We start from the raw sequence: 14,977 nt of genomic DNA, 5'->3' as shown, positions 1-14,977 counted from the left end.
GCTGGATCCTCATCAATTAATTTTTAAAGTATCTTATTTAACTCTCTGTTGTCTTCAGGAAGATCCTTTTTATATTTTGCCCAACTTTTCCAGTCGTTATCAGGAAGAGTATAACTCTGATTTACTTAGTAAACCAAAACCAGACATTTGAAATGGTGTTTATGTATTAATTTGATGACATTAAAAATTAATTATAAACATTATGCCCTCTCTTTTCACCTAAGACTATCATAGGAAATAGCTGTATATGCAATACTTCTGAACTTTTAAAAATATATTCATTTGTTTTTGAGAGAGACAGAGAGAGCAGAGCGGGAGGGACAGAGGGAGAAGGAGAAAGAATCTCAAGCAGACTCCTTACTGAGTGTGGAGCCCGATGCAGGGCTCCGTTTCATGAACCTGAGATCATAACATGAGCTGAAACCAAGAGTCAGATGCTTAACTGACTGAGCCACCCAAGCATCCCAGTACTTCTGAACTTTCAATAAACTATTAGCAAATTCATCATTCATTATGTCGTTTATATCACTTAAATGAAGACCTCCTATAGCAAGACAGCTTGGTATATGAGAGACCTGAATGAACATTCTCCCTCCCTTCTGTCTCTCTCACTCCTGAGAGAACCAAAGCTGGAGGCAGCAGGGTCAGATTTAGTCCTTAACCCCCAGGCATGAGTAGGGAGTAGGACAGGAGGTAGTGGTGACCAGAGGTCAAGGCCCTTCTCCTGGTGCCCAGAAGGGGAGGCCCAATTATCAGGGAGCTCAGATGGGAGAATAGGTGACAGGTCCAGATACAGAAGGGAAATGAATCAGATTTTAATCTGCACTATAGGCCCCTCTCAGACTGTAGGACCTGGTACAGACCCAGGAGGCCCAGATGCCACCCAAATGCAGTTCTGAGATCAGTTCCCAGTGCATCTGTGCTTTTTCTGCAGAAAACAAGGAATTACACTGTCCAGGCCCCTGGTCATCCTGGAAACAACCTTGTCTTGAAGGAGGATTTCTTCCCACATGAAATCATGTGTCAGACCAAGCCCCCTCATACCCTTTCCAGCAAGAATTCTTGTCCCACTATTCTATGCCTTTGAGGACCTTCCAGCTCCTCCCTTACAGACAGCTATCCTGTCCAAACCAGACCTTTGCCTGGGCTATTGTCCAACCTGGGATGCCCTCTCCAACCCCTGCCAATCCAGACCCCGTCCTTCCAAGGCTCAGCTGCTGTGGTGCCTCCACTAATCTCTTATTAAACTAGCCAGCCTTCACCAGCACCACCCATGGCATCCCTCAGCCAGGAGGACCATATTACCAAAAAGAAAAAAATGTGACATAAATTGACCAGGGAGTAGCTTTTCCAAGATGGCTACTAATAACTAATGTTTAGTATCCACAGTCTTTTCTTGTGCATATATTAGCACATAACAGAAGCAAATTTCAATACTAGATACTAAAACAAAATGGTCCCATTATATTATTGTTATATTTCATTTTTATTAAAAATACGTAGAATCTTTTTTCTCTCAGTCAAGAAGTACAGATCCAATTTACTCTTTTTCATGGAATGTTTGACCTATTGCAGGGTGGGGCACACTCCTGAAACTAAAACCCCACATGGACCTGCGACCTGTCTGGCTAGGGGTGAGATTGGGAAGACCGCTGGCCTTCCCCGCACCCCGCCCCCACCCCGCCTCGGAGCTGTCGGTCCCTGGGTCCCGGGAGCTAGGAAAACAGTAGGTCCAGGAGTCAGATCCAGGAGCAGGGGGCGCTGCAGAGGCCGGTCGGACCCGCTGGGGCGCCCTCCGAGCTGGGGGTGGAAGTCTGTGTCGCCCCCTGCGGCCACTATGCGAGGCGGCGTCGTCGTCCCCTGTCGGTGGAAGCGTTCTGACGCCCGCCCGCTTCCTCACTAGGCCGCGCCGCTGGGTCACCTTAATCGACGGTCGGTCGGGACCCCATCGCCGCGCTCTACCCCTCGCCGCCCCTCCTCTCGACACCGACCCTTGCCCACCCGTCCCACCCTGCGCAGCATGCAGCCCCTGGGCCTCGAGGGTACCCCCGCGCTCGGCAAGCGACTTCTGCTGCGTCTCCTGCTCCTGCTATCTCTGCTGCAGTGGCGGGTAACCCACGCCCAGACCACGCCGGGAACCCCCGGAGCTCCAACCACACCAGGAGCCCCCAGCTCCTGGGCCATGCCGGCCACCGCCAGCTCCCCGACCCCGGCGGTCACCCCCAGCTCCCGGACCACGCCGGCCACCTCCAGCACTCCAAGAATGCGGGAACGCGCCCGGGCCCTGATGCGGGTCTTCCCTCTCGTGGACGGGTGCGTGTAGGTGCGGTGGTGGGGGGGCGGATGGAGACAGAGCCCAAAACTGGGGAAGAGGTTCTCAGCATGCAGGGCTAGTGAGGAAGCTCCCTCATAGCATCCCCTGGACGCACTCTCTCCTCCATCACCCAGGCCCTCTCCCTCCATTACCTCCCCCGCCCCGTCCTGGTGTACCCTCCTGTACTCCCTCCGAAGCTGCACCTCAGGAATCCTTCCATATTGCCAGTGTGACACGGGGAAGTGGGCCGGGACAGAACAGGCCCAGGTGTGTCAACATGTCCCTCCTGACCTGGAGGTCATGTCTCCAACCCTAACCTTTTCTTGATGTCCCCAGCCACAACCATTTGCCCCAGCTCCTGAGACAGCTTTTCCAGAACAGACTACAAGATGTTAACCTGCGAAATTTCAGTCGTGGCCAGACCAGCTTGGACAAGCTTAAGGAAGGCCTCGTGGGTGCCCAGGTACCACAGGGATACACAGGGTGCTACAGCATGGCTGCTGGGGAGTGCTGGGGCCACAGAAACCTGGATAGGCAGGCCTCTGGGTGATTAGAATCATAGGACACACAGTGTGGCATCATGTGGCTGCTGGGAACGTGGGAGCACTGGAGGCCAAGGCAGGCCAGCCCAGGCTCTGTGGAGATACACAGAAAGATCTCTGGTGAGTGTGGGGGCTGCTAGAGCAAAAAAGACATAGTGGATTGGCCTCAGGGCATTCACACAGCACACCGACAAACAGCAGACCATGGTGTTCCACAGTCCACAGTCTGACTGCTGGCAACAAGCTTCACAGTCATCAGGATACCACAGGGTCATGCAGTATTTCATTCTGGGCCACTGACCCAAAAGAGTAGCTTGGGGGCTGAGGAAGAGTGGCAGGCCAAGGACTTCGGAGGCCACCCTAATCTCACTCCGGAACCCCGGGGCCTACCTCTAGTTCTGGTCAGCCTACGCCCCCTGCCAGACCCAGGACCAGGATGCCCTGCGCCTCACCCTGGAGCAGATTGACCTCATTCGTCGCCTGTGCGCCTCCTACTCTGAACTGGAACTAGTGACGTCAGCCGAAGGTGGGCTGGCAAATGGGGTGCAGTTGGGAGCTCCCTCTGGTGGTTCTGGTGCTAACCACTTGATTATCCATCCTCTCCCAGGTCTGAACAGCCCTGGAAAACTGGCCTGCCTCATTGGTGTGGAGGGCGGTCACTCACTGGACAGCAGCCTGTCGGTGCTGCGTGCTTTCTACCTGCTGGGAGTGCGCTACCTGGCACTCACCTTCACCTGCAGCACGCCCTGGTAAGCGCAGCGCCCAGCCAGGGTGCAATGGCAGACGGCATGGTGGGGAAATGGCCAAAGAGGTGAGGACACAGGAGTCCACACTCCCAGAAAGCAGCTAGCCCAGGCCCTTACCTTGTTCTGGGTGGATGGACAAACAGAGGGACCGCAGAGCCCCCAGGCGCTGTTGCCCATGATGTGTGGCCTTTGACAAACTGTCCTCTTCTGGCTCTCCTGCAGGGCAGAAAGTTCCACCAAGTTTAAACACCACTTCTACACCAACGTCAGTGGGTTGACAAGCTTTGGTGAGGTGAGGACTCCTGTTCTATACCCTACCCCACCTGTTCCCTACAAACAGAGAATATGCACATATGTGCGTCCTTGACATCTCCCCACCTCAAAAAAAAAAAAAAAAAAACTGTCTCTGCAGAAGGTGATAGGGGAAATGAACCGCCTGGGCATGATGGTGGACTTGTCCTATGCATCAGACACTTTGGTACGACAAGCCCTGAAGGTGTCGAAGGCTCCCGTGATCTTCTCCCACTCAGCTGCCAGGGCCGTGTGCAACAGTGTGCTGAATGTTCCCGATGACATCCTGCAACTTCTGGTGAGTAGCTACCTCAGCTCAAACCCAGAGCTAGTCCTGCTTCATACAAACGTTCTTGACCTTGAGCAGAGCTACTAGCACAGGTCTCATCCTTGGATCCAAGGCTGGTTAACCATCCCCCATCTCTGAAAGTCAAAGCCAAATCAGCTTCACTCAGGGACCCAGAGGTGAAGCCTCTTCCAGCCCCTGAAGCTAGGACTGAGCACTGTCCTACCAGGGTCCCCAGGGCCCAGGGCAGGCCATCAGGTCAGAAGAGCCAAACTGACTGTCCATTTGTTTATCCCTATAGAAGAAGAATGGTGGCATTGTGATGGTGACGCTGTCCATGGGGGTCCTTCAGTGTAACCTGTTTGCTAATGTGTCCACGGTGGCAGGTGAGCCTCACGTCCACTTATGCCCTTCTAGCTTGAGCCTATGACCATGGGGGGCCCTTGGGACAGCTCCAGGAGGGCAACAGGCAGACCTCTGACAACCCAGGGGAGCAGACACAACTCTTCACTGCCACCCAGATCTGGGGCCACAATCAGTGCTGGTGTGTTTGGGAGAAGCAACTGCCTCTGTCTCTGAATCTCTTTGCTCTTCCCCCTCTGGATAGGACAGGCAGGCTCTCAAGGAGCCCAGAGGCAGGGTGGCTCCCAGGCAGAAAAAATTCTAAAGGTGCAGCTCTGAAGTCCACTGTTCAGCCTCAAGCCACTTCAGAACTCACAACTGGCCAGGGGCTCCATGAAGTCAGCTGCCATGGTGGGGAGTGCTGTGGGCAGGAGAACTGACCAGGGCTGAGCTTCCCCAGACCAGGGCTAGCTCCAGCCTATGCTGCCCACCACTATCCCCTACCCCATAGATCACTTTGACCACATCAGAGCAGTCATTGGATCAGAGTTCATCGGGATTGGTGGAAATTATGATGGGTCTGGTCGGTGAGTATTTCCCTGGGGTTTGTCCTGGGCAAGACAACAGGGAGTCCTTTAGTCTCTGTTCCCACGCCATGGTCCTCCCATCCTTCAGACCTTGTCTATAGGCTCTGGTTTTCTAGCTCCCCTGGTATCTCTACACTCCCAGGGCCTGTTTCCTGGGCTGTCTCTGCCCCTCCTATGACCTGGTGGACCCACTCCCACTCCAGATCATCACATTCATTAATTACCCTCCTTTGCCCAGCACATGCTCCACTCCCAGCCCAGCAGATCTGTTTTGGGCCAGTCATCTGCTCAGGGCACAAGCCACAGTCAGTCTCCAGGGAGCTCCCAAAGTGACATTCAATAGCCTGGAGGACATGGCCTTCAATTTTGCATCTGTGATTGGGGATGGTGGGCCCTAGACCAGGATCAGGGCTGAGGTTCCAGAGCTGGCTGACTCACGGCCACACAGGTTCCCTCGGGGGCTGGAGGACGTGTCTACATACCCAGTATTAATAGAGGAGTTGCTGATTCGCGGCTGGAGTGAGGAAGAGCTTCAGGGTGTCCTTCGTGGAAACCTGCTGCGGGTCTTCAGACAGGTAGAAAAGGTATGCTGGGCTGGGCAAAAGGAAGTTGCAGTGGTTTGAGTAGATGAAGAGTGCTATGGAAGCCACTAACTGCTGACTCCCACCCCCAGGTCAGAGAAGAGAACAGTGGGCAGAACCCTGTGGACGATGAGTTTCCAGATAGGCAAGTGGTCAGGTCTTGCCACTCCCACCTCCTGTCTCAGCCTCAGAGTGAACACGTGGCCACACGCCTGGAGGTGACCAAGTGGCCAACCAGTCAGGTCCTCCAGAGGCCCTCAAAAGCCTCCCCATACTTTGTTCTAGGTCCCGTGGCTGCTGCCACATTCTCAGTCCTCACCCTGTATCTCTGGTGACCTGGCCATTTCCCCCTGAGGCCACTGTGGCAAAGTCTCACAAAGTGCCCCTCCTGCTATCCAGACACAAGTATATGCTGAGAATAAACATTTTTGAGTATGGATCCTGGTGTGAAAGTCCTTTCTTCTCCCCAGGGGGTAGGGGAATGGGGTCTGGTGGGCTCCTGGTTAGTAAGGGCTCTTGTAGGTCTACCTTCAGCGGCTCAAAGTGAATGGACTCCAGCTTTGCCTCTTTTGGGAAACACAAAGGGATCTTACCATATTCCTATGCCAAAAGCCTGAGCCCACAGAAGAGCACAAAGGAATCCATTTCTGTGCAGTGTCTATGCCATCATGGAATGTGACAATAGGTAGGTTCCCAGTCTCTGAAAGATTCAAGTGTGTGTGTGTGTGTGTGTGTGTGTGTGTGTGTCTAAGAAGCTGAAACTGAGGGGCTCCTGGGTGGCTCAGAGGGTTGGGCCTCTGCCTTTGGCTCAGGTCATGATCTCAGGGTCCTGGGATCGAGCCCCGCATCAGGCTCTCTGCTCAGCAGGGAACCTGCTCCCCCCTCTCTTTGCCTGCCTCTCTGTCTACTTGTGATCTCTGTCAAATAAATAAAATCTTAAAAAACAAAAAAGAAGCAGGACACCTGGGTGGCTCTGTTGGTCGGGCCGCTGCCTTCAGCTCGGGTCATGATCCCAGCATCCTGGGATCGAGTCCCACATCGGGCTCTTTGCTCGGCAGGGAGCCAGCTTCTCCCTCTGCCTCTGCCTGCTACTCTGTCTGCCTATGTTCGCTCTCTCTCTCTCTCTCTCTCACACAAATAAATAAAATCTTAAAAAAATAAAAATTAAAAAAGAAATAAGCTGAAACTGATACCATTTATAATAAATAGTAACTTGTTTGGAAATATCAAGAGAAAAAATTTATATAATGTTAGATTTTTTAAAATAAAGTCCTGATTTGTTGTTAAACTGACTTTTTAGTAGAAAGGGAAAAATCAAACTTAAAAAGAAAAAGAAGGGGTGCCTGGGTGGCTCAATGGGTTAAAGCCTCTGTCTTTGGCTCAGGTCATGATCCCAGGGTGGGATCGAGCCCCACATCGGGCTTTCTGCTCAACAGGGAGCTTGCTTTCCCCTCTCTCTCTCTCTGCCTGCTTGTGATCTCTCTGTGAAATAAATAAATAAATAAAATCTTAAAAAAAAGAAAAAGCAAAGGAAACTAGCACCATTTGCTTGGCTTACTACAGACCCTCCATCTGTAGCCACCTTTCCTCTCTTAATCCACTCAGGCCAGAGCCTGATCTAAGCTCCTTGCAAGGGAACTTAAAATTGGGAGAAAGAGAAATTATACTCTCTGCGTATGTATATGTTATACACAGTGACTATGTTGTAAATCATGTCCATACAATGTATAGGTCTGTTTTCTAATTCTGTTCCATTTATTTATTTATCACAGTATCAATACCACACTGTTTTAATTTCAGTAACTTTTTTTTTTTTAAAGATTTTATTTATTTGACAGAGAGAAATCACAAGTAAGCAGAGAGGCAGGCAGAGAGAGAGGAGGAAGCAGGCTCCCTGCTGATCAGAAAGCCTGATGCGGGGCTCGAACCCAGGACCCGGGATCATGACCTGAGCCGAAGGCAGCGGCCCAACCCACTGAGCCACCCAGGCGCCCCTAATTTCAGTAACTTTCAAACAAGTCTTGCTATCTGGTAGAATGAGTTCTGTCACTTTAAGCGTATCCTTTCAGTTGGTGTTTGATCAGATAAGTAGATCCACTAGGAATGATATAAAATAAGAGACTTATTATAGGGATTGGACTTCTTGCATATGTAGGAACCAATGGAAAAATCTATGTAAGGCTGTTTGTTAACTGTGCATCTGGTGTTGGGTCTTACTCTATACAGATAAGCCAGCCAGAAGTTAGGAGGGAGAGCTAGATGTGAGGTGAAGGAGAACAAGGACAAACCGGGACAATTGGGGTAGGGGAGAATATTGGTCCTTTAGCTCACACCATACAGAATGCAACTTACAATATAAAATTAATTTGAAAATGTTACTGATCCAAATGCAAAAAGCAAAAGAGTAAAACTCCTAGAAGATAATGTAGAAACATACTTTGGTGACTTCAGCATAAAAAGCCTTAACAACAGAAGGAAAATATTGATAAATTGGATGATATTAAAATTAATAACTTATGTTTGCCATAAGGTACCATTAAAAAGAGTGAAAAAGCAAGCTAGAGAGTAAGAGAAATTTTCAACATGTATAACTGACAGAAGATTTATATCCAGAGACAGACAGTCCAATATAAAAATGGACAAGATAGGGACGCCTGGGTGGCTCAGTTGGTTAAGCAGCTGCCTTCGGCTCAGGTCATGATCCCAGCGTCCTGGGATCGAGTCCCACATCGGGCTCCTTGCTCTGCAGGGAGCCTGCTTCTCCCTCTGCCTCTGCCTGCCATTCTGTCTGCCTGTGCTCGCTCTCTCTCCCTCTCTCTCTCTGACAAATAAATAAATAAAATCTTAAAAAAAAAAAAATGGACAAGATATAGGAACTTTATAAGAAAGGATATTCAAATGGCCAAGGAGAATATGAAAAGGTACTAAACATTGTTAGCCACTAAGGAAATGCAAAATAAAACTCATAGTGAAGACAACTAAAAATTTCAACAGATGAACAGTACCAAGTGTTAGCAAGAATGTGGAGAAAAAAGCATACTTACACCCACTGCTTTGGAAGACACTTTGACATTTTTTACTAAAGTTGAAGACACATATGTCCAAGGACAGTTACACACAACTTGGAAGAATCTCTCAAAGTAATGCTGAGTCAAATTCAGCACAAAATAATACATCTCATATTATTTCATTATTTTATATGAAGTACAAAGACAGGCAAAAGTGATCTATACTGTAACAGCCTGGGGGACGTAATTTCTGGAAGTGGGCATGAGGAAGGGCTTTTGGGTTTCTGGTAAAGTTCTATACCTTGATCTGAGTGCTGGTTGCATAGGTGTGTTTATTTTGTGAACATTCAGCATGCTATATACACATATGGTATGTGAATTTTTCTTTCTTTCTTTCTTTTTTTTTAAGATTTTATTTAGTTATTTGACAGACAGAGATCACAAGTAGGCAGAGAGGCAGGCAGAGAGAGAGAGGAAGGGAAGCAGGCTCTCTGCTGAGCAGAGAGCCTGATGCGGGGCTCGATCCCAGGACCCTGAGACCATGACCTGAGCCGAAGGCAGAGGCTTAACCCACTGAGCCACCCAGGCGCCCCATGAATTTTTCTTTCTCCTTTTTTTCTAAATTTATTATTTTTAAAAGATTTTATTTATTTATTTGCCAGAGAGAGGGAGAGAGAGAGAGAACAAGCAGGACGAGCAGAAGGCAGAAGGAGAAGCAGGCTCCCCACTGAGCAAGGAGCCAGATGTGGGACTCGATCCCAGGATCCTGGGATCATGACCTGAGCCAAAGGCAGACACTTAACCAACTGAGCCACCCTGAGGTGTCTGGTATGTGACACCCAGGTGTCCCAGTATGTGAATTTTTCTGTATGGATATATTTTTAAGATTTTTATTTATTTATTTGACAGACAGAGATCACAAGTAGGCAGAGAGGCAGGCAGAGAGAGGAGGAAGCAGGCTCCATGCTGAGCAGAGAGCCCGACGTGAGGCTCGATCCCAGGACCCTGGGAATATGACCTGAGCTGAAGGCAGAGGCTTTAACCCACTGAGCCACCCAGGCGCCCCTGTATGGATATTTTTTGTCAACAAAAAGGTTTTGGCGATTCCTGGCTGGCTCAGTCGGAAGAGCACACAACCTTGATCTCCAGTTCTTGAGTTCAATTCCCACGTTCAGCATAGAGCCTACTTAAAAAGCAAAATAAAAACCAGAAAAGGCTAAACTTAATTTTCAAAGATGCATCCTCAGCTTGACCCTTTAAATAGGCAAACAAGAAAGTGTTATCATCAAACTCAGATACTTAGAAAATACCTGAGTTACACCACTTTATGTGTCAATTATATCACAATTTACAAAACAAAACAAAACAAAACAAAGACTACGGTTACCTGGTAGCTCAGTCTATTAAGCATCCAACTCACATTTTCGGCTCAGATCATGATCTCAGGATCGTGTGATCAAGTTCCCAGTAGGGGCTCCGCAATCAGCAGGAGTCTGCCTAGGATTTCGTCTCCCTCTCCCTCTGCCCCTCCCCCTTGCTCTATTTTCCTCTCTCAAATAAATAAATTCTTTTTTTTTTTAATTCTCTCGGGACGCCTGGGTGACTCAGTTGGTTAAGAGTCTGCCTTCGGCTCAGGTCATGATCCTAGGACTCTAGGATCAAAGCCCCATATCGGTTCCTCCCTCAGCAGGGAATCTGCTTCTCCCTCTGCCTGCCCCTCCCCGGCTGTCCTCTCTTTCTTTTTCTCTCTGACAAATAAACAAAATCTTTAAAAAAGAAAGAAAAAAGTCTCTCCTTTTTACGCCCCTGCTCACGCATGTACATGTACTCATCCTCTCTTTCCCTAAAATAAATAAATAACATCTTTAAAAATAATAAAATAAAGATCTTATTTTTAAGTAATTTCTACACCTAACACAGGGGTCGAACTCTTGACCCTGAGATCAAGAGTCACATGCTCCACCGACTGAGCCAGCCAAGTGCCCCTCATTTTAACCATTTGTAAGTGTATAAATCAGTGGCATTAATTACACTCACAAATGTACAAACATCATTGGTATTTCCAAAACTTTTTCATTATCCCAAACAAAAACTCTAATCATTAAGCAATAACCTCTATTCTTTTTCCAGTCTCTATGAGTTTATGTATTCTAGCTAACTTCTGTAAGTGGAATCATACAACATTTGTCCTTTTGCATCCAGCTTATTTCACTGAACCAAGTGTCTTCAAGGTTCATCTACATTGTAGCATATATCAGACTTCATTCCTTTTTTATGGCTGAATAATATTCCCTTAGGTGGGCAGATCAGTTTGTTATCCATACATCTGTCAAAGAAAACTAGGGTTGCCTCCATCTTTCACCTGTGCAGTGAACAGTGTCATACGGGCATCTGTTCAAGTCCTTGTTTCCAATTTTTTCATCTAGAGCTAAACTAGCCTCATTACTAAGGTGATGTCCTTCTGAAGATCCTAGCTAATGTCCCATATGTTAAAAGGTCTTTCACTGTAGATGGTGGGAACATGAACCATGTGAGCTACAGGAATTGTGGAACCTACTTCTTTCCAGTGGTTCTTTCTCTGGCCTTGACAGCTTCCTGACAGCAGATCAATCCTCTGGTAGACTGAAGGGGATCTGCTACAGATCTCTAGGCCTCTCTCTTTTCATGTAGCTTCCTCCTCTGGTATTCTATCCTGTGAATCTAGCTGCTTTGGCCTTCCAAAAAGCTGACTTTTTTTTCTCCTCAATGCAGCAAGATCACTGGGTTCCGTTTAGGTTTCCACCCTTCCTTCCACTCCCATGTTACAGCATGGAAATTATCTCTTAGGCAATAAGCTAGTGCTCTCATAGGGCTCCCATCATTTTTATTTTCCTTTCATCTGGGATCACAATCCTGCACTACCTATTGTCCAATGTCTGAAAATCATTGTTTTATACATTTTGTCAGGATTTCTATTTATGTTACACAGAGCAGTAAATTGGGCCCCTGTTATGTATGCCATCATGGTTGGAAACAGAAGTTATGTTGAGGTATTCCTCACCACCAATAATCAGTGTTTGTAAATATCCCAAGTATACTTAACAAAAATATGGAATTTTCCAATTATTGGATGTCAAACTATATATACATGTCCAATTGTTCAAGTTCATTAATTGTATTATTAGAATCTTTTATACCCTTGTTGTTTTTTCCTTGACCTCTTAGTGACCATGACAGTTGTGTTGAAATCTTCCACTGTGGTAGTGTATTTGTCAGTTTCTCCCTATAATTCTAGCAATCTTTTTATTGATGTGAAATTCACATACCATAAAACCATTTTAAAGTGTATAATTCAGCGGCATTTAGAACAGTCACAATGTTGTGCAACCACCACCTATCTTGTTCTAAAACATTTTAGTCCCCCTAGAAGGAAACCCTGTACACATCAAGCAGTTACTTCCCAGCCCCTTGTTCCCCCAAGCACCAATCTGCTTTCTATCTCTATGGATTTACCTATTCCGGATATTTCTTACAAATGGAATCATACAAGATTTGACCTCCTGTGTCTGGCTTCTTACATTTAGCATGTTTTCAAGGCCCATTTAGGTTGTACTTTTCCTCCATTTTTACTCTTTTTGGGGGGATTCCTATGGTGCAGATATTAGGATTTCTGTTTCCATCCTCCCATCTCTTTTTTGTTTTCCCTTTCATTCTTTTTTCTTTCTTCTTTTGGGAGGACTGTTTCATTTGGTCTTTCCAGTTTACTAATTCATTCTCAGCTATAACTTTCTGCTATCAGATCACCTATTGTGTTCTTCATTCCAAATATTATTGTGGTAACTTTAACACATGGTCCCATATTCCTTTGATACTTCTCTCATCCAGAGATAGATTCAGTGTCTCCCAACTCTCTCTGGAATCTGGGCTTGGTTATTGCTTGAGCAGTAAAATACAGCAGATGGGGGGCCTGGGTGGCTCAGTCAGTTAATCGTCTGTCTTCGGCTCAGGTTATGATACCAGGTCCTGGGAAAGAGCCCCGCACTGGGTTCTCTGCTCAGCAGGGAGCTTGCTTCCCCCTCTCCCTCTGTAACCCCCTGCTTGTGCTCTCTTGCTTTCTGTCAAGGAAATAAATGAAATCTTTTAAAAAATTTATTCAAAAAATAAACAATGTAAAATACAGCCGAAATGATGCTGTGCCTGTTTCCAGACCTAGGCCTAGAGAAACTGTCAGCTTCTACTCCCTGCTTCTTGGGACCCTCACTCGTGGACTGCAGCCGCTGTGCCATAAGGAAGCCAAGCAGCCCACGGAGAAGTACTCATGCAAAGGACCCTGATCCACAGCCCTACTCAGCTCTCAGCCTACAGCCAGTACTAACTTGCTAGCCATGCGAGTGAGTCATCTTGGAAAGGGATCCTCTGGCCCCAGCTGATGTCACATGGAGTAGAGATGAGCTTTACTCAGCTAGCAGAGATATGAGCGAATATTTTTGTTGATTGTTGTCCTTGTTGTTTTGGGGTAATTTGTTACGTAGCAATAGACCACAGAACAATTATATTTTTCATATCTTTCTACCTGTGCTTTTTTATATTTTCTTGTTTCATGTTGTTAATATTCTCCCTTATTTTTATAATGTTTATTAGGCTAATTTGGAATTTTTGTTTCATGTGTTTGAAAACTTTTCCTGATAGATATTTTCTTTTGAAATGTCTGTGTTCCCCAATGTCTCTTTCTTTTTGCCTGCAAGTACCCTGATGGTACAGGCTACTTGGACAGTTGATGGAATGGGGGAAGTTGTAGCCGCAGAGTCCCTCAGAATCCCTCAGAGTCCAAGGTTGTCAGTTGGGCTACAGTGGCCTATCTCCTCACACAGTACCTGACCCCACCCCTGAGGAGAGGCTGCTTGTTAGGGTGTATAGAAACCTTTGCAGAGCATTAGGGAAGACAGGAAGAGTGGGGACCTGTTCGTTTTTTATTCAAAAGATATGCTGGGGAAAGGGACTGAGAATACCAAGGTGACAAGACCAAAAGGGTCCTGAAGGCCACAGCCTAGTGGGCACGAAAAATGTTAATCAAAGATCCCCAGTAACATTTGTCTCTTTGCAGAGGGTACTGGGAAGGGCAAGTGCCTAAGAAGAACCCAATCCAGAGGAGGGTGAGGCGGGGTGGACACATGTGAGTCAGAGATGTCTTCTGAAGAGAAGGTGGTACTCCAGGGTGAGACCCCCCTTAATACCAGGGAGTTTGGCTAGCAAGAGTGGGGGCAGGGGGTAGAAAGGCATTCTGGCAGAGCGAAGAGCAGGTAATGTGCAGTCAGACTCTGGGTTTAGGGAAGTGAAAGAGGTCAGAAGACTGAGGCTGGGGAGGTTGGAGGGGCCAGATGAAACAGGGCCCCGTGGGCTAAGGGAAGAGAGAAGAGCACGTGCTTTCTCTTCAGAAGAGATGGCTCTACCGTGAGCACTGGGAGAGAACAGGGAGTCCATTCAGAAGGCTGCCACTGTGGACAGCTGAAGGTGGCGTGAAGGACAGGAGGTCAAGTCGACAGGCTCTAGATGGATGACTGTGGGGTAAGGGCCAAAGTGGTGGTCAGCTTGGAGGACCTCCTGAAGGACCCAGGGACACTGATTCCTCATTCCACCCCAGAGTTGAAGCCCAGAGGAGGCAGCAGTCAGAGAGACACCACTGATTCTTCTCTGATGTTCTAAAGCTCTCTGAGCCACAAGAGAGAAGGGGAGGAAAAAGGAGACAAGTCAGTCTCTGGGCTCTGGGGTTTTCTGTTCGAGAAATAACTGAAAGGATAGCCTAGAAAGATAAAGATGTTAAAGGAAAGCCAACATGGATAAGTTATCTGAAGCAGTGGAGTAGAAAGTGAAAGAAAAAAGTTAAGAGCAAATAAGTAAACAATTTGGTAAAGGGATCCCCAGGAGGTAAAACAGTAAAAGAGAAAATTAAGATAAGAGAACTTGACTAAAGAACCCAATGTAGTGTCCCAAAGGGGTCCATGGGGCGGCGGAGGGGCATGGGTATCCTTCCCACCAAGGAGGCAGCAGCCTTTGGGGAAGGGGCATGAAATCTCCAGCCTCCTCCAACAGGGAGAAACTGCCATGAGGGGCACAGTGTAGGGACGGCATCTTCTCGGGTTCGGTTTACATAGACATGGAAGAGAAGGGGGAGACGAAGATGATGGGAATGGGGTGGGGATACCCAGGAATGTTGGGAGGCCCAGGATAGGGCTGGGATGGCCTGTGCGGTCCTGTTCCGAACCTGCCTACTCCTTCCTGAGAAACAGAACTGTCCTCTACG

General features: G+C 47.6%; 1 protein-coding gene across 1 annotated transcript; it reads left to right on the top strand.

Moving 5' to 3' along the window:
- Positions 1–1,607: 1,607 nt before the first annotated feature.
- Positions 1,608–6,024, top strand: LOC111152845 (dipeptidase 3-like). The gene is given in 12 exon segments (XM_022511519.1): positions 1,608–1,655; positions 1,658–1,726; positions 1,904–2,313; positions 2,651–2,777; positions 3,253–3,382; positions 3,464–3,605; positions 3,825–3,894; positions 4,015–4,191; positions 4,481–4,565; positions 5,033–5,108; positions 5,557–5,692; positions 5,782–6,024. Coding segments are annotated over 12 exon segments (1,713 nt in total).
- Positions 6,025–14,977: the final 8,953 nt, after the last annotated feature.

The sequence above is a fragment of the Enhydra lutris genome, unplaced genomic scaffold, assembly GCF_002288905.1.
Source record: "Enhydra lutris kenyoni isolate GAN:26980312 unplaced genomic scaffold, ASM228890v2 scaffoldscaffold30, whole genome shotgun sequence".
NCBI lineage: Eukaryota > Metazoa > Chordata > Mammalia > Carnivora > Mustelidae > Enhydra > Enhydra lutris.
The sequence above is the reverse complement of the archived record's forward strand: the minus strand, read 5'-3'. Positions and strand labels throughout refer to the sequence as shown.